The 27101-nt window shown below is 38.7% G+C and overlaps 1 protein-coding gene across 1 annotated transcript in view; it reads left to right on the top strand.

Annotated features, from left to right (window-relative positions):
- The first annotated feature begins 1257 nt into the window (after positions 1 to 1257).
- Positions 1258 to 27101, top strand: part of me1 (malic enzyme 1, NADP(+)-dependent, cytosolic) — a 79695-nt gene continuing 53851 nt past the window's right edge. Inside the window, exon 1 of the mRNA XM_088411528.1 lies at positions 1258 to 1516. Coding sequence (XP_088267654.1) covers positions 1388 to 1516 — 129 coding nt within the window. The 5' untranslated portion in view covers positions 1258 to 1387. The remainder of the gene's footprint in view (positions 1517 to 27101) is intronic.

Genomic DNA, 27101 nt, shown 5'->3' with positions numbered 1-27101 from the left:
CCCAGGCAGCCCTGTTCTCACTCCATTCCTTTTCTGATAGCAACATGTAGATTGGACTGGCTCGGAGTGCTTTCCAAATCTCTCCCAGCATTCCACATGGTCTTCTACTGCCAAGTGGCGTCCTGCCTAAACCTCCAAAATAACTTCCCACTCCTGATAGAGAAACAGAAGGCAGATGTTTAACGTCCTGATGAGACTTCCAACTGAGAGGACCCCTGATAAGTGCACAAATCAAAGTGAAGTTGGAACACGCTGTATTTTGGAAGAATACTTATTATACACTCCCACTGACCTCTTTTCATTTATTTACTTGAGAGCTAAACTAGCCACACAAGCTTAAAATGTGATATTTATGCCATCAATTGTGTTAAAAGAAAAAAACAAACATCTAATTGGGTATGCCTTTCATCAAACACCTTAATGCATCCATATTGTACTGTAAGTAAACTTTACCACTGAAGAAGTCTCCTCATAAACTCAGCTCTATGCTACTAGCACTTGTGGCCGGCCTGACCGCGACTTCAAATGTCCTCGTGTTACTACCATCACATTTACCATGCAAAGGTTCTTGTGCTTGTGGAAATGTCATGCATCAGCATAAGTAAAAGCAAGATAAGAATTTGGAATCACCTGATGTTTATTACTTGAATAAAGACACTATCATTATGAAAAGATGGTTATCTATATTCATTATATAACTGTGGCCCCATTGTCTGTCTGTCTGTTGGTATCTGCTATATTCTGTTTGTCAACCTATCACAAAACAAAAAGAGACAAACATTTTATGAATAATAGTCTTTAACTCAGAACAATGTTTTTTCACTTTTAATGAGTCCAAGGCACACGTTTAACATTAAAAGACATCTCACTGCACACAACCTAAAAAGCATGACAAAAAGTATGAATTAAATGATGATATCCCAATTTTTTTTAACAAAATAATGAACTCAGTGTCTTGTGAAATACAACTCCAAGGTGACATTCACAGACCATCTTTTCATTATTCTGTTATATGACGGGCAGCAGTTGTATTGCCATTTGCAATGATAATTTCATTAACTTGAAATAAGTAAATATGTCATTTGTAGTTTCATGTGACTTACAGTACCTTAGTATAAGCAGTTAAGGATACAATATTCCATTTTGGTATTTTAAACTCACTTGAAAGAAAACGTGCCAACGGTAGAAAAAAAAACTTATTGTTTAGGCACTTCAAAACAACGACACGTTGCTAACGAAGGCTCGAGTGATGACAATAAAGCGCTTGTTGATAAGAAGTGCAGTGGTGAGCCTGCTGCGGCTGACGTGTGGTCGCGGCTCGCTTTGACCTGCGCGTTGTATTCACTTGTTGCGTTCGCAGCAGTTGTTTCTATTTAGAGACAACAACATGGCACACGAGCTGGCTAGGAAAGAATTCGGCGACGCGGAGATGCACAGGTCAGACGACAACAGAAGAGCCCTCGTGTACACAAAGAAAAGGGGCTATGAAGTTACCAGAAACCCCCACCTCAATAAAGTAAGTGTGGGAAAGAGTTTGAACGAATTTCTATGTACTGTACCACGAGCTCGGAGCGGTGGGTGATGCCTTTGAGTGTAGTAGGGCAATTGCGAAATTACTACGACGAAGCTGTTGTTAACTGAACCAAGACCGTATTAAAATCTTAAATCATTACAATTCATTTAAAAATTAAAAAAAAAGCTAAAGTGAACCAGGCATTGACACCTTTCATGGCTTCCTTTGCAGTTTGATTTCCCTATTTGAAAGTAGCTAGCTGAAAGCTAGATTTGAATGTTCCTGTGCTTTTTGTACTGTGATATCAAAGCAGCATAATATATAAACGTGAATATTCAACAAAATTGGCTATGCTTTAAAAAGGTTATTGAGATATATCCATTATATGTAAGAATTATTTTGATCTAAGCATCCAGTGTACACAAACCTGGAGAAGCAGTTGAACGCAGCATTGACCGGAGGGTTAAGTATCAGCGGTGAGTTATATTTAGCTGTAAAGAGCCCTGACTTTGGCACATACAGTGTCATTGCCACCCTGTCATGTAACATTTACCCAACAGTGTTGATAGTTAACATTACAAATGACAGGCAAACACAAATATTTATACATCCCACTGTGGCGTAAGATGGAGTCACCATTGCCTCTGCAATAGTCATAAACATTCTCTATTAAAGTAATGGTGAAGCAACGCACTTCCCAAAATGATTTGAAGTGCTATTTGTCAATAGAGGAAACCAAGCCAAATATTGCTCTATTTTAACGTTTGTTTCTGTTGCATTGATGGGGTGTCCATGTTGTTTTCAAAAATGAAAGCTCAATGGAACAAAGAGGCAATTGAGAGGAAAGGGCAAAGGGATAGCTTGAAGGTTGGTGCGAGTCAGGAAGTCAGTGTGTGGAATGAGTGGGAGGAATGTGCATTCTGTTACCGCTTGTGGGACTACAGCGACTGAAGAACATCAGCCAGCCACTCTGTCACCCTTTAACCATATACGAGGGAGTCGCAGGACAATGGGTTAAACATGTTATGATGCTGATGTTTTCAGAGAGTAAAATTAAGAATCAGACAAGAAGAGTGCTTAGTCACACAGACTAATGCTGAGCCAATTTATGAGTTAAGAAGGGGGGTGTTGTGTATGCTCTCATTGTTGTGAAAAGGCTTCTTTGTTGGGTTCCACCTAAGCAGACTCACTTAACCTGTTGCTTTGTTTGCAACAAACACAAAATGAACAATAGCTCTTCTCGTGTATTCTCTGTGGATGTATACGCAATGAGGGCCTCAGAGGTCATCAGTCCAGTTTAGCGTGATGAAATTTCTGTCCATGGTCCTGACTGACTGACCACTAAAAGTTAACTGTTTCAATTTTGTCTGCTTTCTTCGAACCGGTTTATGTTATGTAAAGCACTTTTCTTTTCTTTTTTTAGATATTCATGTAATTTCTCCACGCATGTGATGTTCTATCAGTTTTTTAGATTTACAAATTAAGCACTGGTGATAAAATCTTGATCATTGTAGCTCAGAGCAGCTTTGGTCAATCATTATTTAGAGTCCTGTTTAAAGTCCAGGACTTCCAATTCTGAAACCACCAACTGTTGCCAATGAACCCTTTGTGCTAATTGTCTAGTCTTGAAGTTGCGTGCATGCAATGTCATGAGTGAGTTGAGCCGCTGGCTCATGTTGTGGCTAGTAATACATTAGGACTGTCAAGTTAGTGGGTGGGTGTGGAGGATGCATAACCAAATGCAGGGAAGCATTTGCAAAAAAGAAGCAAACAATATAATTGAGTCAGGTGAAGGAGATGAAACAAACAGGATCAAAAATTAAATCCAAAGTAACAACAAAACAACTCCAAATAACTTAAAAACTACAAAAAGACTCAATCACAGGACTCGGGAAGAACAGGGATGAAAAACCCCCCTTATGCTCTTATTATTATGCTATTATCATAAAATGATACATATTATTATGAGTTGTATTTAATTCCCTCACCTAATTAGAATCAATTAGCTAATTCTGGAGATTTTTTTTTTTTCAGTCAATCTATCCCCTGCCAGTCGTCCTTTGTTCTCACAATGTTTTAATTATGTCCTCCTTGATGGTCGTGGTTGCCTCCTTTGTGAGAGACCAGACAGAAGTCATTGCTTCATTTATTTTTTTAATTGGGGCTTTTACCTGGATATATATATATATATATATATATATATATATATATATATATATATATATATATATATATATATATATATATATATATATATATATGTAAGTGATTTTATTTGGTTTTTGCCTTAAAACTATAAGTATAAATGTTTGGAGTGGAGGTCAAACTGGATATTCCTAGCCTCTGGATCTCTAAACTGTTTGTTTACATCTCAATTTACACTCCCATGTCCATGAATATACCCACTGTGCAAGAATGCTGTTAAACAGGGCTCCAGCTTGACCTCATTCATGTTGAAGGCTGCTTGATTTACCACTTTGGGTGTTTCATGCTGTTTTGTTTCGGTTAATGGAAGACTTTTATGACCTGAACTCATGGTGGGTGCATTGAGGCTTTTGTGGAAAACAAAAATGAGACTTTCTTTTACCTCACTGGCTCAGTCTTCCTTTGTGTAATTTTGTGAATGTTACAACATCCATATTGTATGCTTTTTAGTCCCACTTAAAAAGTTGTCATCCCACTTTGCTCACAGTTTGGGTTGTTTTTGTGTTGCTTGTGAATCATATTTTAGTACTTGTCCTTTTGTTCATTATTTTTTGTAAATCATTTCATGCTGAGGTTTTATACCGCTATAAAGTTTATATTTGCGCTTGTTGGGAAGTGTCTATATCAAATGGAAACCTCCTCATCTGCAATGACAAACAGCTTTGAGTAATGGGTTAAAAAAAGGTTCCTTTGCAGCCAGGTGAAGCCTCCTCTGTCAGTGTTGCACTTGAACCAGGCCAAGGAAATTGGAGTAGAAGGTCGGAAATGACTACTAAAGCATCTTAGTGGCCAGGCACAGGCGGACCTCTGTGGCTCAGGCAGTGGTACATTGTTGCCCTCCATCTGATTTCAGGGAGCCCTGGGGATGAGGTGTGTTTACCTCCCCCAGGTCAAGTCCACTTCACCTCTAACAGGAGCCAGTCACAGCACAACCTGCTAATTGATGCTGAGAGAAGCGGTGTTGAAAGCAGCCTGTCCTCACATTGACAGGCTTTGATTTCCTTTTAATCTCTGCACACACATTATATGTGCGCACTGGGCAATGCATGCATGTGTCCATTCCTTCACATTGCTCTTTGGTTAACTGTACCACCTCCCTCTCAAGACGGGGAGCTGCATATAATAAATGTGTTTTGTGCGTGCTTGCCATGCAATAAAGAGATGAAGTGGAGAGCGTGGTGTAGAAAGGGTTCTCTGTGGTGAAGACGAGAGTGCTGGCCACGCTCCACAGTCGTCCTCTGTCTCTCTGCTTGATCACACATTAATGAGGCATCTGTGTAGATCCCAGCCTTCACTACACCAGACCTGACGCTGGTTTCGCCTGCTGCTGCTTTGAAAAAACAACAACATCCTCTTTAAAAACTGTTATAGCACCCAAACAGGGGTGCTGTTTCCCCTTAGAAGCTGGACTAAGCGTTGGATGTCTCTTACCTACAGATGCCTATTTACTGACTCTGTACTATAGGTGACCATAACCAGTGCATCCTTCACAAAAGAGTGCAGGAACTGGGACAGCTCCTTTTGAGCCTCCGTAACAGTTTCAATTTGTGACAAAAATGCGTTGCTCAACAGAAGGACATTGCCAGATTTTCTATCCAGCAAAAGTTTGCAAAAATCAAAACCAGAACAGATACATTGTGACCCAAGAAATAAATCGGAATATTTGAACTTTAAATGTGGCCTCTTTCTTACTCTGGTACTCTGCCTTTGAGCTGAATATGGCCTATGTATCAAAACCGCAGAGAGATAGCAAAAATAAGCAAAAAAAAAGTAATATCAACTGGCCGGGTCATGCTACAATGACCTTTTCAAAGGTAAGACTGGAATGTAGACCGTCTTAACAAATAGGAAAAACCTGTGTATCTGATTGAACACTGAATATGTGATGGTATGTTAAATACTGCAAACCCTGATAACCAATTGCAGCAACTGGAAGTCATTAGACTCTCATTTTTGTGACTTTGGTTTGGCTGCAGCATTCATCAACTATTAATCTCAGATCCTTTCACCAGAACTGAATTTTCCTTTCCACATGGCCTGCATGCAAAAAAACTACAGACAAACGCATACAGCAAATATACCGGCTTACCAAATCTGCAATAGAAAAACGACTGACTGGAACATGAGGGGCCCTGCTTTTGCAGATAGGCGTCAGTGCACTCGATATAAAAACTGGCACATATTGATTTTGTGCTGAGGCAAGTTGTTTGTCTTGTTTGAGAATGCCGCTGTCTGGGTGGTCCAATGGTCTAGTCTACATCTGGAGGCTGTGCCACCAACAATTTCGTAACAGAAATTAAACTTGACTGCACCCAACGTAAAGTAATGGTGCGCTGCCAAGGACTGTATGTTTAGAATTGTAGTCACTGCAATTGATAGAGCTCAATTCTACCTGTACAATGTCTAGGAAAACACCAATTAGACTCCAATTTGCGCGAGACTCGCACTGGACATGATAGCAGGGCCTATAGGACAAGAAATTTGGGAATTGATTGTTTTGCTCTAGACCTGTGAAATTCCCCTGTATTTGTAGACTTCGTTATAGTGATTTCATATTTGTGGTGAAAGGTTGATAAACATTTGAGTTAATGCAGTAAAGACTTATTTATTGTTTGATTATGATACAAATTACAATATACAATTTGTATATGATTTATAAGATGTGTTTGTGATGGAAGTTCTGTCCGTCATAGTTGTTTTGTATTGTGTCTATTGGTTTTATGTATGGACTATGGATGGAAATTAGCGACTCGCTAAATCTGGTGCAGCCATATTTTCCATATTTTCACTGCACGCTGTCCATTAAATAAAATAAAATTACAAATTTAAGGCAATATTCTATTTATATACATAATATTTTTGTATATAGAATTTACAGACGTGACTTTTTTTGTCACCTTATTCATAGAACCTTAACCTATTTCAGGCCTGTTTGGGCCAGTGGTGCCAAAGTTTCTCTCATTCGTGAGAAAACTCTGAAATACTTACCTTCCAGTTTCAGTCACTAACTTTTCTCATGCAGTCCATTGGGAGATAATGACATGTTCCCCATTGAGCACCATTGCTTCAAATTGGGAGTGCGTCGGGATATCGTCCATATCATAGGCATATGGTAGATATGATATCATCAGGGCACAAAAGTGAACGTCCTCCAAACCTTGGCCAATATTAAAAAAAAATTAACACAATCAATAACAAAGGCTGCCTTGGTGGAGGCCACATTTCCTATTACCGGTACTTACTGCCAGTGGCAATAACTCTAGCTGTTTGTCTGTTTTGACTTGATGTAGGGGAATGATACTTGAAAACCCGCAACTCGCCCGGAAAACTCGCTCGAAAATCTTTGAATATGTTTCCATATGAGTATGTTTGTGTGGTTTGTCCCAGGTGTAGCCAGGTGTTTCAGATTGTCAACTGCTCGCTGGGGGTCAGACGTTCCTCTTAAGAGGTGGGGTGTGTCTACTAGGAAGAAAGCACATTTTCCTTACGCTCCAATAACCACTGCCCAAATTATAAAGAAAGTACAACAAATCAGGCACAACTTAAAACAAAACATCAGCATGTTATATGTAGTAACAGGGACTGGTGGAATTGTAGATATCAGCAATATGATTTGATTATGATGTCAACTCTCTGCACAAAGACTTCATCCAAATAGCACAGCTCCTCAGCTCAAGTTTTTGTTTTTGTAAGACAGTCTTCATTTATAGGAGAACAACAGAGAAGCCATTAGTCTTTTTTTCAGACAGACACTGTGCTGTGCTAGCTATGCCATGAAGACTTACTCAAGCATCTCACCTAAATCTCTCACTTCTTTTTCTCAATACTTCTTTTCTTTTAAAGTAGTATAGTGGTGGTCTTGGCCTCTCAAGAGATACAGATGCAAAGATTTAACGCAGTATTAGTTTCGGTATTACACGCCATAGGTTTTTGACTACTAGACCATATACAGTAATTCATTAATTCATTCAATAAGTGATTATTAGAAAAAGGGTCATCAGTGGTAGTGTAATGGTACACTTGAGTTTTTTTGCAGCCCAGCATGGGATTGATTCTCCTTCAGTGTCTTTAGTGTGAGAGTTCATGTAAATAGTTTTCTCTAGGCAGGTATGTTGGTTGAAGGGCAAGTGAAAAAATCAGAATTGTTGCTCTCAAGAACTGGACTTGGCCACCCCTGCTCTAGACCATGTGAATAACTATGTGGCCAATTCAGGGCGCAATCACCCACATTTCCCCCACATTCAACTGGACTATGAACTTGTTTCCATAAAAATGTTAGAAAATGGCTGGCTGGATAGGTAGCTCTAACTACACACTAGTCAATTGGAGACATTTCCATGGACAAATATGTCCGATTAGTTATCACCTTGACAGAGCATCTGAATGCTGGAGCCCTATTGGTACAGTATTTAGTAAGTCAGTTTTGAGATGCAAAGGTTCAGTGAGTTAAGGATTCCATGTGAGACTTAGACACTTTCCCAGGAGCACTCAGGCTCCTAAGGGACCTGGACTGCGAGAGATGAAAAGGCCACCTTAAAAGTCTCAGCAGCATTTACTGAGTGCTCCACGGCCTTTACCTCCACCCTCTCAAGGCTGCCCTCCCTATGTCAACAGCGTCTCGCATTTCAAGGCTATTGCACCAACAAACTTGTCTGTACATTCACAAGTTGACACTTTCTGATTTAGTCAGCCCAGCTATATCATGTTTGCTCGTGATGAGATTTTGAATACAGTTTGGAGTGCTAAAACAGCTTCATATTGGCCAGTGTGGCCAAGATGTCATGACTCACGACAGTGACAGGATAATTACAGGATCCTAAGTTGCTTGCTCTTTAATAACAGATGCACTTACAGGATTGGTTGAGGTGAACGGAAGTGCTGCTGTTTGATTATATATTGCAACCCCTTCTCTACATAAAATGCAGCAGATTTACAGGAAGTTTTTATTATTGGTGTATAACTAGTAGCATCTGTTAGAAAGGATTCTGTTCAAAGGTAACTGCCAATTGTTTATTGCCTTTAGAATAGAAATACTTGGAAATTACAAGACATTGACATTTTACTTGTCAGTGTATTAACTGAAAATACTTTGTGAATCAGTGACAAAACATAAAAAAGACCAGAAGATCTTGCTGCTTCTGAATTAACAGCCCAGAATATTGTCACCAAGTCATCTGGTAATAGTTGAGGCCCCGAAGAAAGCTCTAATTTATGCTGGATGTCATCAATGAGGTTTTCTGTGACCGCCCAAAGCGCAAATTCTCATTGGTCCTAGAAGTGAGCCTAAAAATCTGGTCTCTGCTATGTGCAGAAAACATTAACATTTGAGCAGAGTAGGACTGTTTTAATTAACTCATTTGGAGTGAAATTTATTTTGGGGAAAATGCTCAACATACTGTATATGTTTGTCAACATTAGTATATTTTATGAGAAGCTGAATTGTTTACATGTCGATGTACTCACAGATGATTTTATCTGTTTTATTCCAATGCCCAGATAATATGGTTGGCAGACACAATGTTAGTGATGCAAACATATTTGCATTACAGGGGCCATGTATATGAGAAAGCTGTTTGAGCTTCAGCTAAGATTTGATGGGAAGGTGAAGGTGCATCCTGCTGGACACAATGAAAAAATACAAGCATAAAGTGTAAGATGGGGATTCAAACCACATCTGGAATGTCCATTCTATCATTTTGTCCTAACCATTTTTCCTTGAAGAAACATTAGGAACACCAGAATTCATGGGACTCAACTTTCCCTAATACAGTAGGTGTGCACATTAAAATATGCACCCAGGGTCAGATTCATTCGTTCAAAAAAAAAAAATAATTGCACAGATTTTGCAAGGGACAAACGGGTAAAAATGGAGCAAACAAATACCGTCTAATTTAAAAAGCATGTGCAAATTGTTCCAGTAAATGCATTTCTAACTGTGCAGCTAGGCAGAATGCTTTGAGTGCACTCTGCGTGTGATTAAATGAGCTAATAAGCTTAAATTTAAGAGTGAGATTGCTGTCCTGTATGCAAATTAGCTTCATTGTTTAATGTTGAGTTCCTTGACTGATGAAAACTCACAAAAGGCAGTTTTATGGGAGCAAATAGGCGAGTTGGAAACTGGTGTAAAAGCATTCTGCTCTTTAGTGGAACCTCACCTTACGTGAGGGGGCATTCCTAATGTAAAAAGCGCTCTGTCAGTTTACGTCAGAAAATGACAACCAATCTGTAATTCTCATACACATCACTATGTATGACCATAAATAATTGGATCGATATTTCCTTGAATAATGACAGTTAAATTATAATTTATATATTATTTTGTTTCATCAGCAGATTTGCTACATAATATAAGCAATATGCGACTATCTACGTACATAAGATAGTTCATACTTGGTGAAACTGGAACAAACAGAATCAAAACTTTTCTTCAGTAAAAATCAGATACAGGTACAAAACTTACCACCATCTTTGTCGTTTTCATCATCCTCGTTTTTTTTCCCCTTCGTTTTGCATGCTCTGGCCGAAAGGTTTGCTTCATGTTGTCACCAATGACATTGCGTGTAGATGTATATTAAGTAAGCCTGCAAGCAAGGTGCTCTTGTATGGCCGTTCTATCATTGAAATCACTTTTTGAGTTGGGTCATGGATATAGAACAATAGCTGTTTCTTGAACGCACCTGCCAGATTTCACTTGCCACATGTGTGGGAACGATCAGTTTAAAAGGATGATGCCATCTATCACAAGCAGGTGTTAATTCACAACTGCCAGCAATCTTTTTACGTCCCTCTCAGCCAATCCGCACCTGATAATAGGTTTACACCACGTGGGGCACATTCCAAAATAATCATATATAATATATAATCATAATAATCATGGTCAGGCTTCTAAAACGTTTGCGGATGAGCTAATATTTGGAATCAGGTGTGTCGCTGCGGGGTAAAACATAAAAAAGTGGTAGCATAGGACTAGCATAGGGCACTTCTGCTTTAATATGTAATTAGTCACTAAATCATTTACGTACAGTTTGTGTTTTATAAACACTGATCCTTACAAAATGACTTATAACATTTCCTCACTCACTGACTTTTTTTGTTTTGTATTTGTTCCCTTAAAGCCGCATAGGTGAGTGTAGAATTAAGAACTGGTGTTACATCAATAAAGCATGCACACTGCATTGTCTCAGAGGGACCATATTTTGGAAGCTTATGCCAAGGAAGTGAGAGAGCGAGTGAATATAATACAAATACAATTCGCCATTGGTTTCAGTCCACAATCGCACGGACTTTACAAAAGTTGGGCAAATACATCAACACCCGTTAGTTAACGAGGGCCTCCGCAGACATAAACAAAGAGGCGACAGCCAGAAGCTGGAAGTCCATTGGTACCGACACATGATGATGGACACAATCGCTGCATGGTACGGTCTCCATGGCGAAAATCTAACATTTTTCACACATTTTCTAAATGAACACACAACTCCTCCCAGTCAAGTAAATCAGCACTTCAGACACACAAGGATTAACAAGTCAAGCACGCATGCAGTTGCCTGTCCGCGATACAAGGAAGCCATGGGGTAAGGTAAAATCTTGTATTGCGATGTCTTTGCTGGCATTTTCTTTTGTGTTTGGTGGATGAATTCAAATGCGTAGAATTACTAGTCATCCTAACTCCCAAACCGATCGTTGTTCACTGTTCTGAAATATGTGCTGCATGGAGCGAAACCCTCACAGCTATTCAGCAGTGTGACGATACTTTAAAGTAAACACAGATGGCAATACTTTGTTAGCTGCTGCAGAAGCAGGCGACTGCCCGTTGTGTTGCGCCACTGGCCTTCTGGCAAGCACCAACCTTCTTTAGCTCCATCTTGCTCCAGCCTACGCTGCGCAGCTCCAAGGGAGACAGACACATTTTTCTACTTGCATTTCCAAAGATTTTCTTTATTTCTTACAGTATTTATGTATTCGTGTCATAGACCACCCGAAATGTTCAGACTGAGGCTGCACAGGACTGTAATGACTTGGGTTACTGGATGCATTGAGGTGAAATGTGAGGCAAGATGTTCATTTGTTACTGTAAAAAAAATATATATATATTTAAGAGAAACCTGCACCATGTTGATAAAGAGATGGTGTTTTCAAAAATTAGGTAATTGATATTGAAACAGTGTAGTCACAATTTCGAGATGAAATGCCATTATCAAGTATCAGTACTTGATTGTCGTACTTAAATGTCGGGATGTGATCAATCAAAGTACAGGTATTTATAGAATTGATACTAAAGTTGGCATCATAGCAATACCAAAGAGTAGTGATCCTTTACATTTATTTATTATTTTGGTCATTCACACTATTCATTTGTAGTGCTCGGGCCTGGGACACACTTGCAGGTCCACCATTCCATAGCTACAATCATTTGTATTTTCAGTATTTTAATAGTTTAATACTATTTTGGTGCATAGTTGATTGATGTTACATACTACATGTAGCGACTAATCCAGTGACCAATTTTAGCCGCTCAGGTGGGTGTGGGATGGGAGATGTTTTTTACGTGCAGCAAGGAAATGGTGAGTAAATGATGTGCAAATAATGTGCTCCAATCCAGATCTTATGCTTGTGATGTTTCCAGTTATTTATTAGTTATGCATAGCATTGAGCGCTTAAATTGTTTGGCGACGTGGTGTGGCGTTTTCCTTGCGTTCTTTGCATTGTTGGTGGTGTTGGCATTGTTGCGTTGTTTGCGGTGTTGCGGTAAAAAACGTATGATCTCCCCGTCACGCATCTCCGTGCTGCCAACACACCTGTCCTTAAATAAGTTCCCAATTATCTCCTCAACCCTACCCCGCCCACCTATACCTATCACTCAAAGAGAAATAAATCATTTGGTTTTTATTGGTGATGTTATTTAGATGTATAAATGTATATTATATTTAAGTAGCACTTGCTATACTATTTTGTAACCGTATTTCATTTCTAATATGTAAATACAATTTTGATGTTTTTTACCTTGGGGTTTTACATGCATTAGCTAATTACCATTGGTTTCTATTGCCCGCCATACGACGATTTTGCCTTACGATCCCAACCCCAAAAAGGATTAATTTCGTACAGCGGGGGTGTGGGGGTTCATTGTGTGTGTGTATATATATTTATATATGTATAGCTGTGTATATATGTGTGTGTGTGTATATATATATATATATATATATATATATATATATATATATATATATATATATATATATATATATAGAGAGAGAGAGAGAGAGAGAGAGAGAGAGAGAGATGTGTATATATGTGTGTGTGTATATATATATATATATATATATATATATATATATATATATATATATACACACATATATATATATATATATATATATATACATATATATGTGTGTGTATATATATATATATATATATATATATATACACACACAAACACACACACACACACACTGTGAGCTAGCTTATTCATGCATACAGCAGTATAACACAAGCATGTAGATTGTGTATTGCCATCAAAAGAAAAAATATGATGATATGAAATGCGCTCTTACATCAATTTGGTAACCACAAAACTTGCAGAACTTGACCCAATAATCAGATAGTATTGGTGAAGAGACTCCAAATGGGTGTATAATTAGGATAATTGACACTGACGCAGATCCTGAGACCCCTTATGGGATGATAGAAAGATCTGTTATCTGTAAGTTGATGACTGATGGCAATGCCCTCAGAAACACATCTCTCCTCCTCTGTTTGTCTAAGTGGTTCCTAGGGGGGGGGGGGGGGGGAGAGCCCAGCAATGAATGAATGGAGTGCCAACGGGGGAAATGAGTGGATATTTTTGGGGGGACTAGAGAGGTCACTATTTGTTTTGGAAACAGTCCATCTGGAGTCAACTTCATGGTGGTTGTACGTTTGGCAGATCAAATACATACGATAGTAAGCATGAGCAAATGTACATTCATGTGCATTTGGGCATGAATGAATGCACTGAAGTCATTCCTCACTCCTACATCTTCATTCAGCTAGGGAGGCTTTCGCCAGCGGTCCCGTCTGTCTGTCTGCTTTGCTGTCAACATGATTGGATGAAAACTACCAGGCTGATTTAACGTAATAGCGAGCGTAGCAGGGATGAAAGCGTTACAGTTCAAAGAAGATTCGACTCAAAAACAGCATTTATCTGACAGCGCTCTGGGTTGGTCGTTGGAAAACACATTTCATTAAGCGCAAGTCCATCCGTGCCTCTTGATGGTTTCAGTTACAGTTTCTATCCAGCTACCACTTACTCCTTTTGCCTCTGCTTCTCGCTCCTTTTCCCTCTGATTCTTTACGTCACCTCAAGGCAAGTATCCATTCATTTTATATACATCTGGCCCCAATTAGAGGTCATCGTGAGCCTATGAGCTGGAACGTTAGACACTCTGGAATGGTCACCAGGCAAATGCAGGGCATTTGCCAACTATGGACATTGGACAAATGGTTTCATTTGGCCTAACGTGCAGCTATAGAAAATGGATGGATGGATGAATGTTTCTTTCATGTAGCACGGATAGTAGTTTACTCAACAATAAATCCTAGATCAACATATTTGTCAATTTAGGGGAGAACCTTGCTTTAATGCAGTGCTTCTCAACTATTGTTTTTGTTATGTGAAGTGTAATTTCAATAAAAAAAAATAAATCATCATTTGTTTTATTTTTAGTTTCAGGGACTTTGATACACTTGGTCATTTTTTTTCGGTTTTAGACCAAGCTTTAACCCAAAAAATTGCTATAAAAAATAACAGTTGTCAAAGTTGATTTACACTGCTTTTTTTCTTTTGTTAATGTTAAAAGGATGCGGGTTTTGGTATAAGTGTACCATTTTTATGTATATTATTCTTTTTTATAGTCAGCGCGTCGAGGTGGGGGAACACAAAGTTTTCTCTTTCCTGGGGGTGCTTGGCAAAATATAATTGAGAAGCGCTGCTTTTAAGTGAATATTTTTATGTATACCAGCTACACAATGTCTATAATGGCATTTTATTCTATTCTAATAATAAAAACAAATGTACTGTTCATGCACTCTTTTCAAACAACTGCATTCCTGCAGATAAATATTGTTGTTGAAATCTATGTGAAGAAAGCTGCTTTTATTCATCGCTGCATTCATTACTTGTGCTTTCTCTATTCTATGTTGGTAACAGGGTCCTGGTGGTTTTGTTTCTATAAACAGCAACCACCACACCAGACCAGGGCCAAAAAGAACTATAAATACTTACCTGGTCAGTGGCCAGTTAAAGATTGTGAGCTGCTGAGCTCGGCAGCCAGATACAGTAGAAGGAATATGATAAATGAGTGATTATTAAAAAGTGACCAAAACCACATTCCTCCCCTTTGTCCCAATTTTTCTCTTGTAAGTGTTTTCCCGTCATTTAACTCCTTTTCCCAATTTCATCCTCTAATCCCAACTGTGATAACTGTGGGATGAACCTGTCATTCCTCCCGGACATCCACTCTCTTACCCCCACCAGCTGTTTTCACAGCGTCTAGACACACATGCCACTGCTGATAAAACAAAGAGGACACTACAGCACGGGACTCAACAACGAGGGTGTTCTGAGAAAGTTTTTTTGATTGACCGGAGTCAAAGCTCATCTGTTTTCACTTTACAGCACATCTTGGCGCACATTTTCTGTCGTGAATACGGGTGGATAAGCTCCCGAGTTTATGCTTAGAAAAGTTTGGTGTTACGTGTTTGCATGAACAACATAAAGTGCACGGCTTGAAATGCCAACACCGTGCTTGTGATGCTTTATGCATACAAGGGCACAAGTGTGTGTTTGTAAATACTGTTGTGGGATCACGAAAGGAAAGCCTTATGACTCATTGTTTCCTGCGGCTGTTGGCTGTAGCCCCCGCCCTGCGTGGGGCACCACTGGCCATGAATTCATTAGGAAGTTTCTTTTGATAGCAAAAGGATGTTTGAGTTTTACTGACTCCCACACTAGCTTTGCTGTCCAAATTGGCATACAACGCATATCTGGGACAGATGTATGAAGCAAATTGTGAGACTGAGTCAGCCAGAAGAATAATTTTTGTTTTATTTTAAGCATCAGTAGGAGTAATTGAGATGCAACTCTACTCTGGCTTGTGCAGAGTTCTCGTGAAGTAGACGTGGCAGTGTTAGAGAGGTCAGGAAGATGGTGCTTGTGTAGATTTTTGAGGGAAAACCTCAGCGCTCAATGCTCCCTGTTTGGTCAGCTGCAGTAGGTTTTCCGATTCGAGGAGCCCTGACATCACCAGCTGAACTGAATCCAGATTCAGAAACACAGCCAATGTGTTCTAATTGTCCGTTTCAGTATTAGTTTCTGCAGTATTAGCCTTCCATTGCCTTTCTTTTTAACTTTGTTCAAAAACAACATTTGGATTGGCAACCACTGCAGATGCTTAAGTGTGTAAGAAAGAATCGTTTGGGGTACAGTTCTGAAACACAAAACCTATATATCCTTTTCTTTCAACACTTCTATATATACAGTATATAATTCATTTTTTTTTTTTTTTTGTACTTTACAGTTGTTCAAGTGGATGTTTGCAGTTCCATGTAACTAAACACCAGTTATATTTGTCTTTGTCCTGAAATAACCCAAACCTTTCTTCACGACCGTCTTCGACCGTCTTCAAAATAACTAAAGGTGAAAAGTGATATGACATGGCTTTAGATGTGCAACAACTATTTCCTCTTCCTAACAACAGATGGACTTTGAATCAACATGCGTTTTAGGATGTAGTTTTATCCAAGTGGACACATGGTTTGGATTATCACACCAGATAATAAAGATCCTTCTCTTACAGTAACTAGAATCAACATGCAACATATTCAACTTTTGTCTAATTGTTTATAACAGTTCAGGTACAAGACTTAGCTCACTTGAATACTTGATTATTTTATAAAACAGTAATACAAAGCCTCTTACTAAAATTTTAGAACAGTTAAATCATCATTCATTTTTAGGACTTCACATGCATATATATATATATATATATATATACAGTCAGCCCCCTGCTTACGAGCATCCTGATTTGCGAACATTCCGCCTTACGAGCGTGGATCAGGGAGAATTTTGTCCTCCGCTTACGAGCAAATCTCTCGTCTTGCGAGCATTCCGTCAAACCAGCCATTGAGTATGTAGAAATGTTCTCGCCTAACTGCGTCAACATATTCAGCAGTTGCGTCATCTACAATCATTAATAGAAACTTATGGCGGTAACGTGAACGCTATTGGTCTTACAATCTCACACTGACTGTCTCACTCACGGTGTCTAAATATATTACCATTTAAGTGTAGTGTTTGTACAGCTAAAGGGAAAAACAGCTGACATGAAATTAAATGTGCCGATTGCAGGACAAAGAATTGTCATTGGTTTAAATGTGTGTTTTTTTTTAATTAATTGTCAATACATTCCAACCGTTTAAAAAAAAAGTGCGAATAATTATCAGTCAGTCAAGGAGACGCCAATATGCTATTGGTCGATTAAGGTCACCCGGTCTCACTCACGGAGATGCTATTGGCCGGCGTCACACGTCAATCACAGAAATGCCGATATGCTATTGGCCGAACGCCTTTATCTAGCTTGATGGGACAGGATGGAAGGAAGTAGACAAAATGAGTGAAAAACGGAATGTTTTGAAGACTTTGCAAACTTTATCTGTTAGACATAGCTTCTAAAATTACTAGCAGCGGTAAAGGAAGAAATAAGAGGATGATGTTTTAGTATCTCCGTGATTTGCACCATGACTGAAAGAGTTACTGTAACACTGTAAGACCAATAGCCTATATGCGTTGCCGTATTAACTCAAGAGGTTAATCTCTGCACCCTATTACGAGTGATGATACAGCGCTATATAATGGTTGCTAGACAAGATTGCATGTCAGGTTAGTCGGCGATCTCCCGATATGCATTGGGACAGCGTCATTGTTGCAATTTTGTGAGTTGTAACCAAAGGTGAACTGACGCTCGAACAAGCCATAAGTGTGCTGCCTAGTAAATGCAACACACACAACCACCTCTCCGCTTCCACCGTGCTCAATTCACGACGGGAAAAACAGTTGACATGAAATTAAGTGTGCCGATTGCAGGACAAAAAATCGTCACAGATTTAAATGTGTTTTAATCAATAAGATGTCAATACATTCCAACCGTTTAAAAAAAAAGTGCAAATAATTATCAGTCAGTCAAGGAGACGCCAATATGCTATTGGTCGATTAAGGTCACCCGGTCTCACTCACGGAGATGCTATTGGCCGGCGTCACACGTCAATCACAGAAGTGCCGATATGCTATTGGCCGAACGCCTTTATCTAGCTTGATGGCACAGCTGGTTGGGATGGAAGGAAGTAGAGAAAACCCTGACTGAAAAAGTTACTTTGACACTGTAAGACCAATAGCATATCTGATTTACCGTATTGACTTAGAGCATTCATCTCTGCTCATCTCTGCTTATCTCAGCATAAGTCACGTCTTTCCAAAGGTAAAAGTCATTTATCCTTTGTATTTGTTATTTAATGCAACTGTACAGTAGATTATGTCACTTAATATTAATTTATGTATACAGCGTGATGATTTTACCTAAGGCTTCTGCGCGCGTTGCACGCACTCACGAATTAACATGGGTTTGGATTGCCCGCTATACGAGTAATTCGAGATACGAGCGTAGCCGCTGAACGGATTAAGTTCGTAACCCGGGGGCCCACTGTATATATATATATATATATATATATATATTATATATATATATATATATATATATTGCTGTTACTAGGTTAATAGGGCAGTAATATTAAATGCAAACAAACAAATATATAATCATACCCGATAAAAACTTTGTTATCTTAACAAATATTTTCTCTCAATCAATAAAACAACAACAGTGAAAAATGGTGTCGCACCATTGCAACATGAATACGCTGCAAGAGAGAGGAAAGTGGGGTTAAGATGGCTATCACTATTCATGACTTTCAGCCAAAGAGGTCAAACAAAAAGGCCATCCCATGTTTTCTGGCTCAGCTTCTTATGAAAAGAAAGTAAACCCTCTTCCACAATGAATAGAAAAGCTCTTTGCCGTGATCTCTGCCAGGCTGTATATCAGTGCCAAACTTTAAAGCCCCTCTGCCTGTTGACAGGCCTGTGGACTTTGGGTCCTGTGTTTGACCGGCGACTGTGGTTGCAAGCGGCCCAGTGGAGAGACCCCCTATCATTTTAGGATCAGGCCATTCACAACGGTATTTCTTTCTTTTTGGTGCAGGGGGCATTTCAACTGAAGTGATCACATACAGAAAAGGCGTCATATGAGGTGAATTACCACAGCTCAACAGACTTTATTTTGGATGTAGGTTTCAAGCTTTTTTTCTGAATTACATCATTTTAATGGTTTCCCAGAAGTTGTTTTTTTTTTCTTACATTCAAGTTTCACGTGCCAGCCTTTATTTGCAAAATTGGCAGACAAAAACCTCTGAATACGAATCCATTCTCATTTTAAAGTAAATCATTTATATTTCATATTGCCATTGTTCTTGTGGGAAGTTTACCTTGTTCTAAGGGTCACCACAATCAGTCACTAACATTATATGTTTGGCACAATTAATACAGTTGTCCTTTGTGACCTTTGCTTTTTTTTTTAATAACGCAAGCTGGAGACCATCTGTGGCTGATGTTGGAGCACTGACCAGAATGCATGAAAGACAGCAAAATTTACCACATCACTACTGGTGTACTATTTTCTGTTTATTGTAACTGCACGCTACTACCTTAGTCATACTGTACAAAGATCACTGTCAGTAAACTACTCAGATCTTCTAAGATTAAAGTTAATTTGATATTATTTGATCCGTTATTACTATCATTTAATAATAAAGAAATGCATATGCTCTGTACTTTCGGGGCTTCATTCGACTCGTGTAAAATTCCAAGGTGAACTTAGAATGCATTAAACATACATGTCCCACTGTTCAATTGTTTCAGTAATTTTTGCACAACTTGCTGTTCGCTGATAAGTGGCTGAAAGACCGAATTCATAACAGTAGCTTGAGCCTTGAAGTGATAAATACATTTTCCAAAATGTTCATTTTTGTGTTTTTCTGTTACTTCCTCTCTGTTTGTACCTTTGTTGCAACTGATGATCCTTTGCTACACCCAGCTCAGTCACCACTTCTCAGAAAATAGTTTGAAGCCTTTGCAAGCTTGAAGTTGCCAAATTTTTAGCATTTATTCTCATACACCAGTCGTACTTTCAGCTTGCCAAGTTACTGCTGGTTCTGTTCCATAACGCTCTATGGAACAACAAAATGTATAAAAATCAGGGGATGGACCCAGGAGCATGCAGAGATAGAGGTAAGAAGGGTGAAGAAATGGTTTACTGAATGTGGAAACAAGGGGCATATGGACAACAGCAGCTGTCTCGGACCCGGAAGCTCAGGAGACAGAAGACAGGCAGACAAGTCGGGGCTGAGAGTTCAACTGGGGGCAGGCAGAATTGCGGTGAGGCAGACGGTGAGTCTTCTTACCAGTGATCTAGTGGGTCTGGCAGGCTTCCATACTGGGGAAGTAAAGCCCTGTCTTTCTACCCGGCACTACTCTGCCATGCACTACTCTACTCCGGTACACCAAAAGACATTGTGTCACCTCCGCCAGTCCCCAAAAGTCCCTCTTTGCCACGCCAGTGACGTCACCAATCAACGGGCTCCAAAGTTGTCATGATCTGTTTTTTGTTGTGGGTTTTTGGGGTTGTGTAGTTTTAGTTGTCGCCCGCGTGTTTCCTCCAGTAAGTTTCCCCGCCCCTTGTTGTCCCCAGGTGTCTTGCATCTTAATTAGTTCTGTTGGTACTTAAGCCCCAGTGTTTTGCCGCGTCCCTTGTCGGGTCATTGTTCGTCATTCCCCGCTGCCTCGTCTCACGCTCCTTGTACCTGTCATTCCCGTGCTGCCTCCCGTTCCTTGTTGCCCCCCAGTAGTTTCAGTTTAGAGATTTTGTTTGTAACTTGTATTTTTCATTTCTTTCAACCCAGCCTTTTTTGTCATTAAATCACCACCACTTAAGCCTACCCTGGTCTGCCCTGCATTTCATTGGTCCCGCCTTTTCCGCATCCCGCACTCCTCTAACCGGTATGCCCCAGCGTGACAAAAGTATTTACGTATGGTTTTATAAACGGGCTACTAGAAAAAGCCAGTAGGGTAGAGCAAAGCCCGGTACATTGGGTTAGGTAACGGGTGAAAATTGAAATTTGTGTTTGTGGAGTAGGGAATGGAATGTGATTAGACAGGTTGGTGAGAGAGAATGAGCGGCTAAACAGACAGGCTGCAACAAAACATCTGGTCAGCAAAATGACTATTTTTATGCATCTGTGGGTGCATAAATCAGTAGGTGTTCTCACACAGATAGATGTTAATGAATAGCTTTGCAATCTTTGTATTTTCCAAATTATGCTTCGTTATAAAGTATTCATATCAGCAAGTCCAAGGGACAGAAATGAGGTTTAGTGGCGCCACATAAGTTGTCATTTTTGTTGGCAAAATATTATGCTCTGTCCTGCAATGTGTCATATCATAATATGGACTAACCAACATTGCCGCACTTGTATTATTCAGCAAGTGTGTGTAAAAAGCTCTTGAATAAAGACTCCTGTAATATAGTTACTTGGAAAACATGGTTCATTCCCAAATATTTGTCATACTTATTCGGCGGGAGGCAATCTACGATGTCATGTTTTACACCTGTCTATGCAAATGAAGAAAGTAACCTTTTCTATGACACAGCCCACATAATTCAATGAAGGAAGATTTTCGATTTCTGCAAATCTACTGCAGATATTGTCTGTGGTGAAATCAAATGTCCAATTGTGATTTTTGGAATATTCTGCTCAAGGCATCCATGTTGTCACTTCTCAATGTTTTTATTTGTTATTCGATGAGCATATACATATACATGTTTCTAGGTTTTACACTGAGGACATCACACCTCTCAGTCTTGCCAATCAATGGCTGTCCTTTGAACGAACCCTAATGCCTGATTTTTTTTTGAAAAGATAGGTTTTCTATCTAATAGGACAGTTGCGGTACCTCATTCAATGGCCTCAAAAAAGTGAATGATTGGGGAAATTACATTTCATGAAATAAATAATTTTCAGACACATGGTGTTATATGAGCGATTATATCACGTGACAATAGAGTGTGAGAACACTTTCCTCACACTATGAATATTGTGATAAGGAACCTACTCCTTTGGACGAAGTTAAACAAACAGTGGCATTGAAGAATTTACAGTAACTGTTTCCAGACTGTAAGGAAGGGAGTGTCCTGCTGTTTGGCTTCCATGTGGTTGTGACAGATGGGAATGAAAAGGTTGAAGGAGCATGATGTTTATGTTTGTGAACATTTACCCTTAAATGTTACAACAAACCCTCCCATTTCAGACCACTAAGATGCCCAGAAGGAATTTTATCACTTTCAAAGGAGACTTGAACTTTGATCTTTCTTGTTTGGCCAGCTGGTCTACTAAGCAGCTGTTTTTTTTTTCCTTTTTTTTCTTTTAATGAAGAAAAGTTAGGAATGGGCATGCAAGTAGTCTGAAGTTTAGGGGTGGCCCATGACATAAATTACTTTGGCTTCTGGCTTCTGGAACATGATGCTGCGGGTATTGCATGTGTTGGCACAAGGTGTGGCCACTTCACATGTGGTCTTGAGACATGTGGAAGCTTCTATGGTTTATACAGCCCAACCCAATACACAAAGAGCACGTGAATGTGGTAGTAGTCAAACACGATACAACTCGTGTTCAAACAACCGTTTCATTCGTGTTTGTCCTGTGTGTGTGTGTGTGTGTGTATTTTGTGATCCATTCCCTGCACAAATGCAAAAAATAATATTGGAGAATGTTGGTCCATTTTTATTCACTCAACCAATAATATCCACTGATAAAAAAATTGTTGAAGAAGTTGACTTTAGCTCTTGTTGTTGCAGGTAATATTGGATTACATTTGGCATTTTCATTCTCAAATATGATCAAGTAAGATTGTGTCACTGACTCACTCAAAATTTCCAATCATGACGGTGAAAATTGTCGTGAAAAATCATGATGATTAAGACATTAATAATTAAGGAAAAATATACTGGTCCCCTCTAGGATAATATTGTCATATGTTGAGATACTGATCATGTGATTGGTAATTGAGCCTGATCGCATAATTTTTAGGTAATTTGAAGTGGATTTGATATTTATTTATTTTTTTTAAGTGCTTCAAATCAATAAAATAATCCAGAGGTACTTAGGTACATTGCCAAAAGAAATATATAATGTACTGTATGCATCCAGGACATGTGTTGTACTACACATCATTACATCTTCACAAAACAGCTGGAAACAATGGAAGTAAACGTAGTCAGTGGGGGAGCGTTCCGGTATAGTCACGGGAAGCTAATGTGAAGCTATCATCGTATAACAACGATAATAGCTGTAATATGGAAATATTTTAACCTGAAAATTGGAGACAGTGTAAAGGTAACTTGCAATGCATGCAAATTGATCATTCCACTTGGTGGGAAGCATAGAGTTTCATTTAGCAAGAACTGTAATTTAATGCGCCATTTGAAAAATGGATGTGGGCAAACTGAAATTAAATAAAATAAATGTTTTTCTTGTTTTAAACCATTGCTCCACTACACATGTCAAAGGTCACTTGTTGGGACATTTTTATTTAACCCTTTCACTCCCATTTGGAGAATGTGTCCTACAGCTTTTCAAAAAAATCGCAGTGGGTATAGGAATTGTAGCAATAACACGAAGTGGCATCCCAGCGGATCATTACACACCAACTGTATCTACAGATTCTAAGAGCATTTTGTAACTTTCCCATCCACAACAAGTCAGTGCTGGGCCAACTGTCAACAAAAGGGAGGTTGTACAATTTCTCGTGAATTAATAATCTAGTTCTGCAGAAATATATTGATAATATGTGTTATATATGTGTCTTACTATAGATTACGCTCATTACTATATATTGTAGGGGTCTGGTGATCATTTTATATTCTCTGGCACATTTATATTATTAGTAGTAGTAGTAGTAGTAATAGTAGTAGTCGTATTATTATTATGATTATAAAATACCGATAGGACAAAAAAGATCACCGGACCTGAAACCTAATCTGTGCAAGTAGGATTTTTTTTTTTTTTACAACATTTTCCAAGTATCCTAGACTTATAAACAAGTAATATATGACATACATTTGATTAAAAAAAAAAAATCGGTAACGAAAGGGTTAAAACTAATAGAATTTGACTGCACTTTTTTTCTCAAAACATTGTCAAGCTAATAGATTTGGACTCGGGTATGGGCAGATCCTCTATATTGGGTGACTAAGACTCACTCAGGTGCAAAAGATGTGAACATCGCATGTACATACCGTATTTTTTAACTACAAATGCACTGCTTTAACTTTACGACAAATTGACAATGTACTTTATTACCAGGTGTGCCTTACTGTATGTAGGAATCTCAACTTGTAGTTAAAGTTTGACTCATTTGCCATACTTTTTTTCCTTGTGCCATATAGCCTTGTATATGAAAATTCTAAATAATCTGTTTAGAACTGCACTTTGTAATCTAGTGCATTTAATAGTCCAAAAAATATGGTACAAGAAACAATAGAGACACAGTACCCATGTAAAATGTGTAGGTCAGTTCTCCCCTACTCTATGCCTAGAGATTCCTCACAACAATATACGTGTTTTACAGTTTCTCTTACAGAGGGTGGAAAGAGAACCAAATCCATTTTAAGTTTTAAGTTTATTAGTGTTTACGACAAATTGATGGCTTAGTAGTTTTAAAATCAGAAGGATAAGATTTTGTTCAATTATTAAGTTATTGCAGTATTTCTCAATTATATTTTGCCAAGCCCCCCAGGAAAGAGAAAATCCCCCCCCCCACCACCACCAGCACCACCACTCGATGCACTGACTATAAATAAGATTAATATTATACCTAAACCTATATCCTTTTGAACATTAACAAAAACGCAAAATAAATAAACTTTCAACAACTCTTAATTACAGCGTGTATTCAAGTGACAGTCTAAAATTAAAAAACAAAAAACAAGTGTATAAAAGTGCCTGAAACTAAAAAGGTATAGCCCCACTATTTGAGAAGCACTGAGTTATTGTAACAAAACAAATAAAAAAATACTGCAAAATCTCTACTTTATTATACGCGACAAGTTAAAATTTTGGGCCTGAGTTTAGCAAGGGTCATAGAATTTTACATGATTTGCTTTTGCAGGCCACATAAAATTATGTGCCGAGCCGGATTTGGCCCTCAAGCCTTGAGTATGACACCAGTGGATTAGAGGCTAAACAAAAAACTGTGTCCCTGAGGGCCAAACAATATGTCGAATGAGATTTCAGCAAACTGAAATAATTGGCAGACATTTTTTGTTGCCAACTGGAAGTCATACCTGGCATCAATGCTTTACACGCCTCCACTGAACTAGTCTGTGACCCATGCATTTCGAAGCGTGCCATACACCTATGTTCCCCTCACACTGTAGATCTAGGTAATGTAACATTTTTGAAAGAAATTACTCAGAGGCTTTGAAATGAATTCAGGGTGGTTTTCATGCATAGTGGATGTTATGTGTTTTCATTCTCTTAAAATATTTTCGATAAAATATGTTTTTCTTCCTTGGATGACAGGAGGAAATATGTGACATATTTGATATAACCTGTAGTAGAACAGCCTCAATCCAAGACTAACCAGCATTTTAAAATATATAATCTCAGATAAATTGAAACTTAAGTTTGGGAGATGTATTTTACGTATTTTCTATGCAGTGTCTTTATTTGCCTGTGAAATATTCCCACATGATGCTTGCTCTTCATGTGCAGAGCAGCAGGGAGCGCAGCAAAAGTGCAATTTGGGCCCGTTGTTGTTCCAAATGAATGAGGTCTTATTTGAACATCTGGCTCTGTGGAAAAACTCAAACCCTTTTATGGTAATTGAGGAAAGTTGTAACTCAGCACTGCATGTCTATTTGAGGTCTCATAAGTAAAGACTGGACTAAAGAGTACTTCATGATGATGGACTCAGGCATTCTAAAATCAATGCCCTTGCCGCGCTTTTGCTAGAAAGGGCTGACATTTGCCACCTGATTATGTTGGAATCTTTTTAATTCAGTTTAACGGATGTCAGCACTCGTGGTTCTCAAAGTGGGAGTCTGCGGACCCCACTGCAGGGGGACCATGAAATAATGTGGGTGTTTTGGAACTGATTTAGTGTATCTTTTAAGTTATAGATTTGTGCCTTGTTCAATTTAGTCTTTGTTTTTAGCGCCGCTTCTGGCCGCTGTTGATAGTGCATTGATATTGCACTGTCGGTCTACCTAGATCAGGGGTCTCCAACCTTTTTGAGACCGAGAGCTACTTCTTTGGTACTGAGTAATATGAAGGGATACCAATTATGTGAAGACCCTGATCATATTAGTGATTTCTCACAATAATTAAGAAACATTTGTAGGAAACATATAAATCAAGTGTAATATGTAATGTAAATTTGGCAAAATGTGTTTTGTGTCTACAGTTGTTTGCCAATGAGGCGATGAAGCCATGCAAAGCTAATGCTGTTTTTGACTGTTTGTCACAAGGAGGCATGCGATTTGCAATTTTAATTGTTTAAAGTTCAATAAAGCTGAAAAGTAAGAAATATACTTGTCAAATTGAATATGTTGCTGAATAAAGATGGCACTTAAATTATTATTTTTTTTTTTTTGCAAATATTTGCCTGTTGGTACTTGGAAAATTTGCTCTCTAAAAGAGGTCCCTGACTCCAAAAAGTTTGAAAAAGCCTGGTCTACACCATGATGGTGTTTAGCTGGTTTCCATTTACAGGCATTGTATTCAATGAATACCATCAACCCTAACTAAAGCCTGACATTAAGACTTGGATCCATGCTTAACTGATGTACAACTCAATAAACAACAGATCACTGTAATTATGGCAACTTTAGCTCCAAAGACAGAGTTGCTAACAGTGTGTACTCTTCTTTGCAACAGTTTCTAACATGCATTTTATTGGCTGGCAGATCATTTATACATTGATTGACGTTTCAAGTTTTGAACTTACTGCAATCACTGTCAGACTCATCATCTCATTGAAGGTTATACTTTTTTCATGAGTCTTCTATGTACCATATGTATTTCAGATCATTTTTTCTAAATTCTGTAGCATTTCATTATTGGGTCACGGCTTATAAAACATTATTGCAGTCGTGGGTGTGAATCCACTGTCATTGAATTATGTTCCCACAAGCATATGTCCTCTCACCACTACTGCATACTAAATCTAAATAGATGGCCA

The sequence above is a fragment of the Hippichthys cyanospilos genome, chromosome 3, assembly GCF_059441005.1.
Source record: "Hippichthys cyanospilos isolate Australia breed blue-spotted pipefish chromosome 3, RoL_Hcya_1.0, whole genome shotgun sequence".
In the NCBI taxonomy this organism is placed as follows: domain Eukaryota; kingdom Metazoa; phylum Chordata; class Actinopteri; order Syngnathiformes; family Syngnathidae; genus Hippichthys; species Hippichthys cyanospilos.
This window is presented reverse-complemented; position numbering and strand designations above follow the sequence as displayed.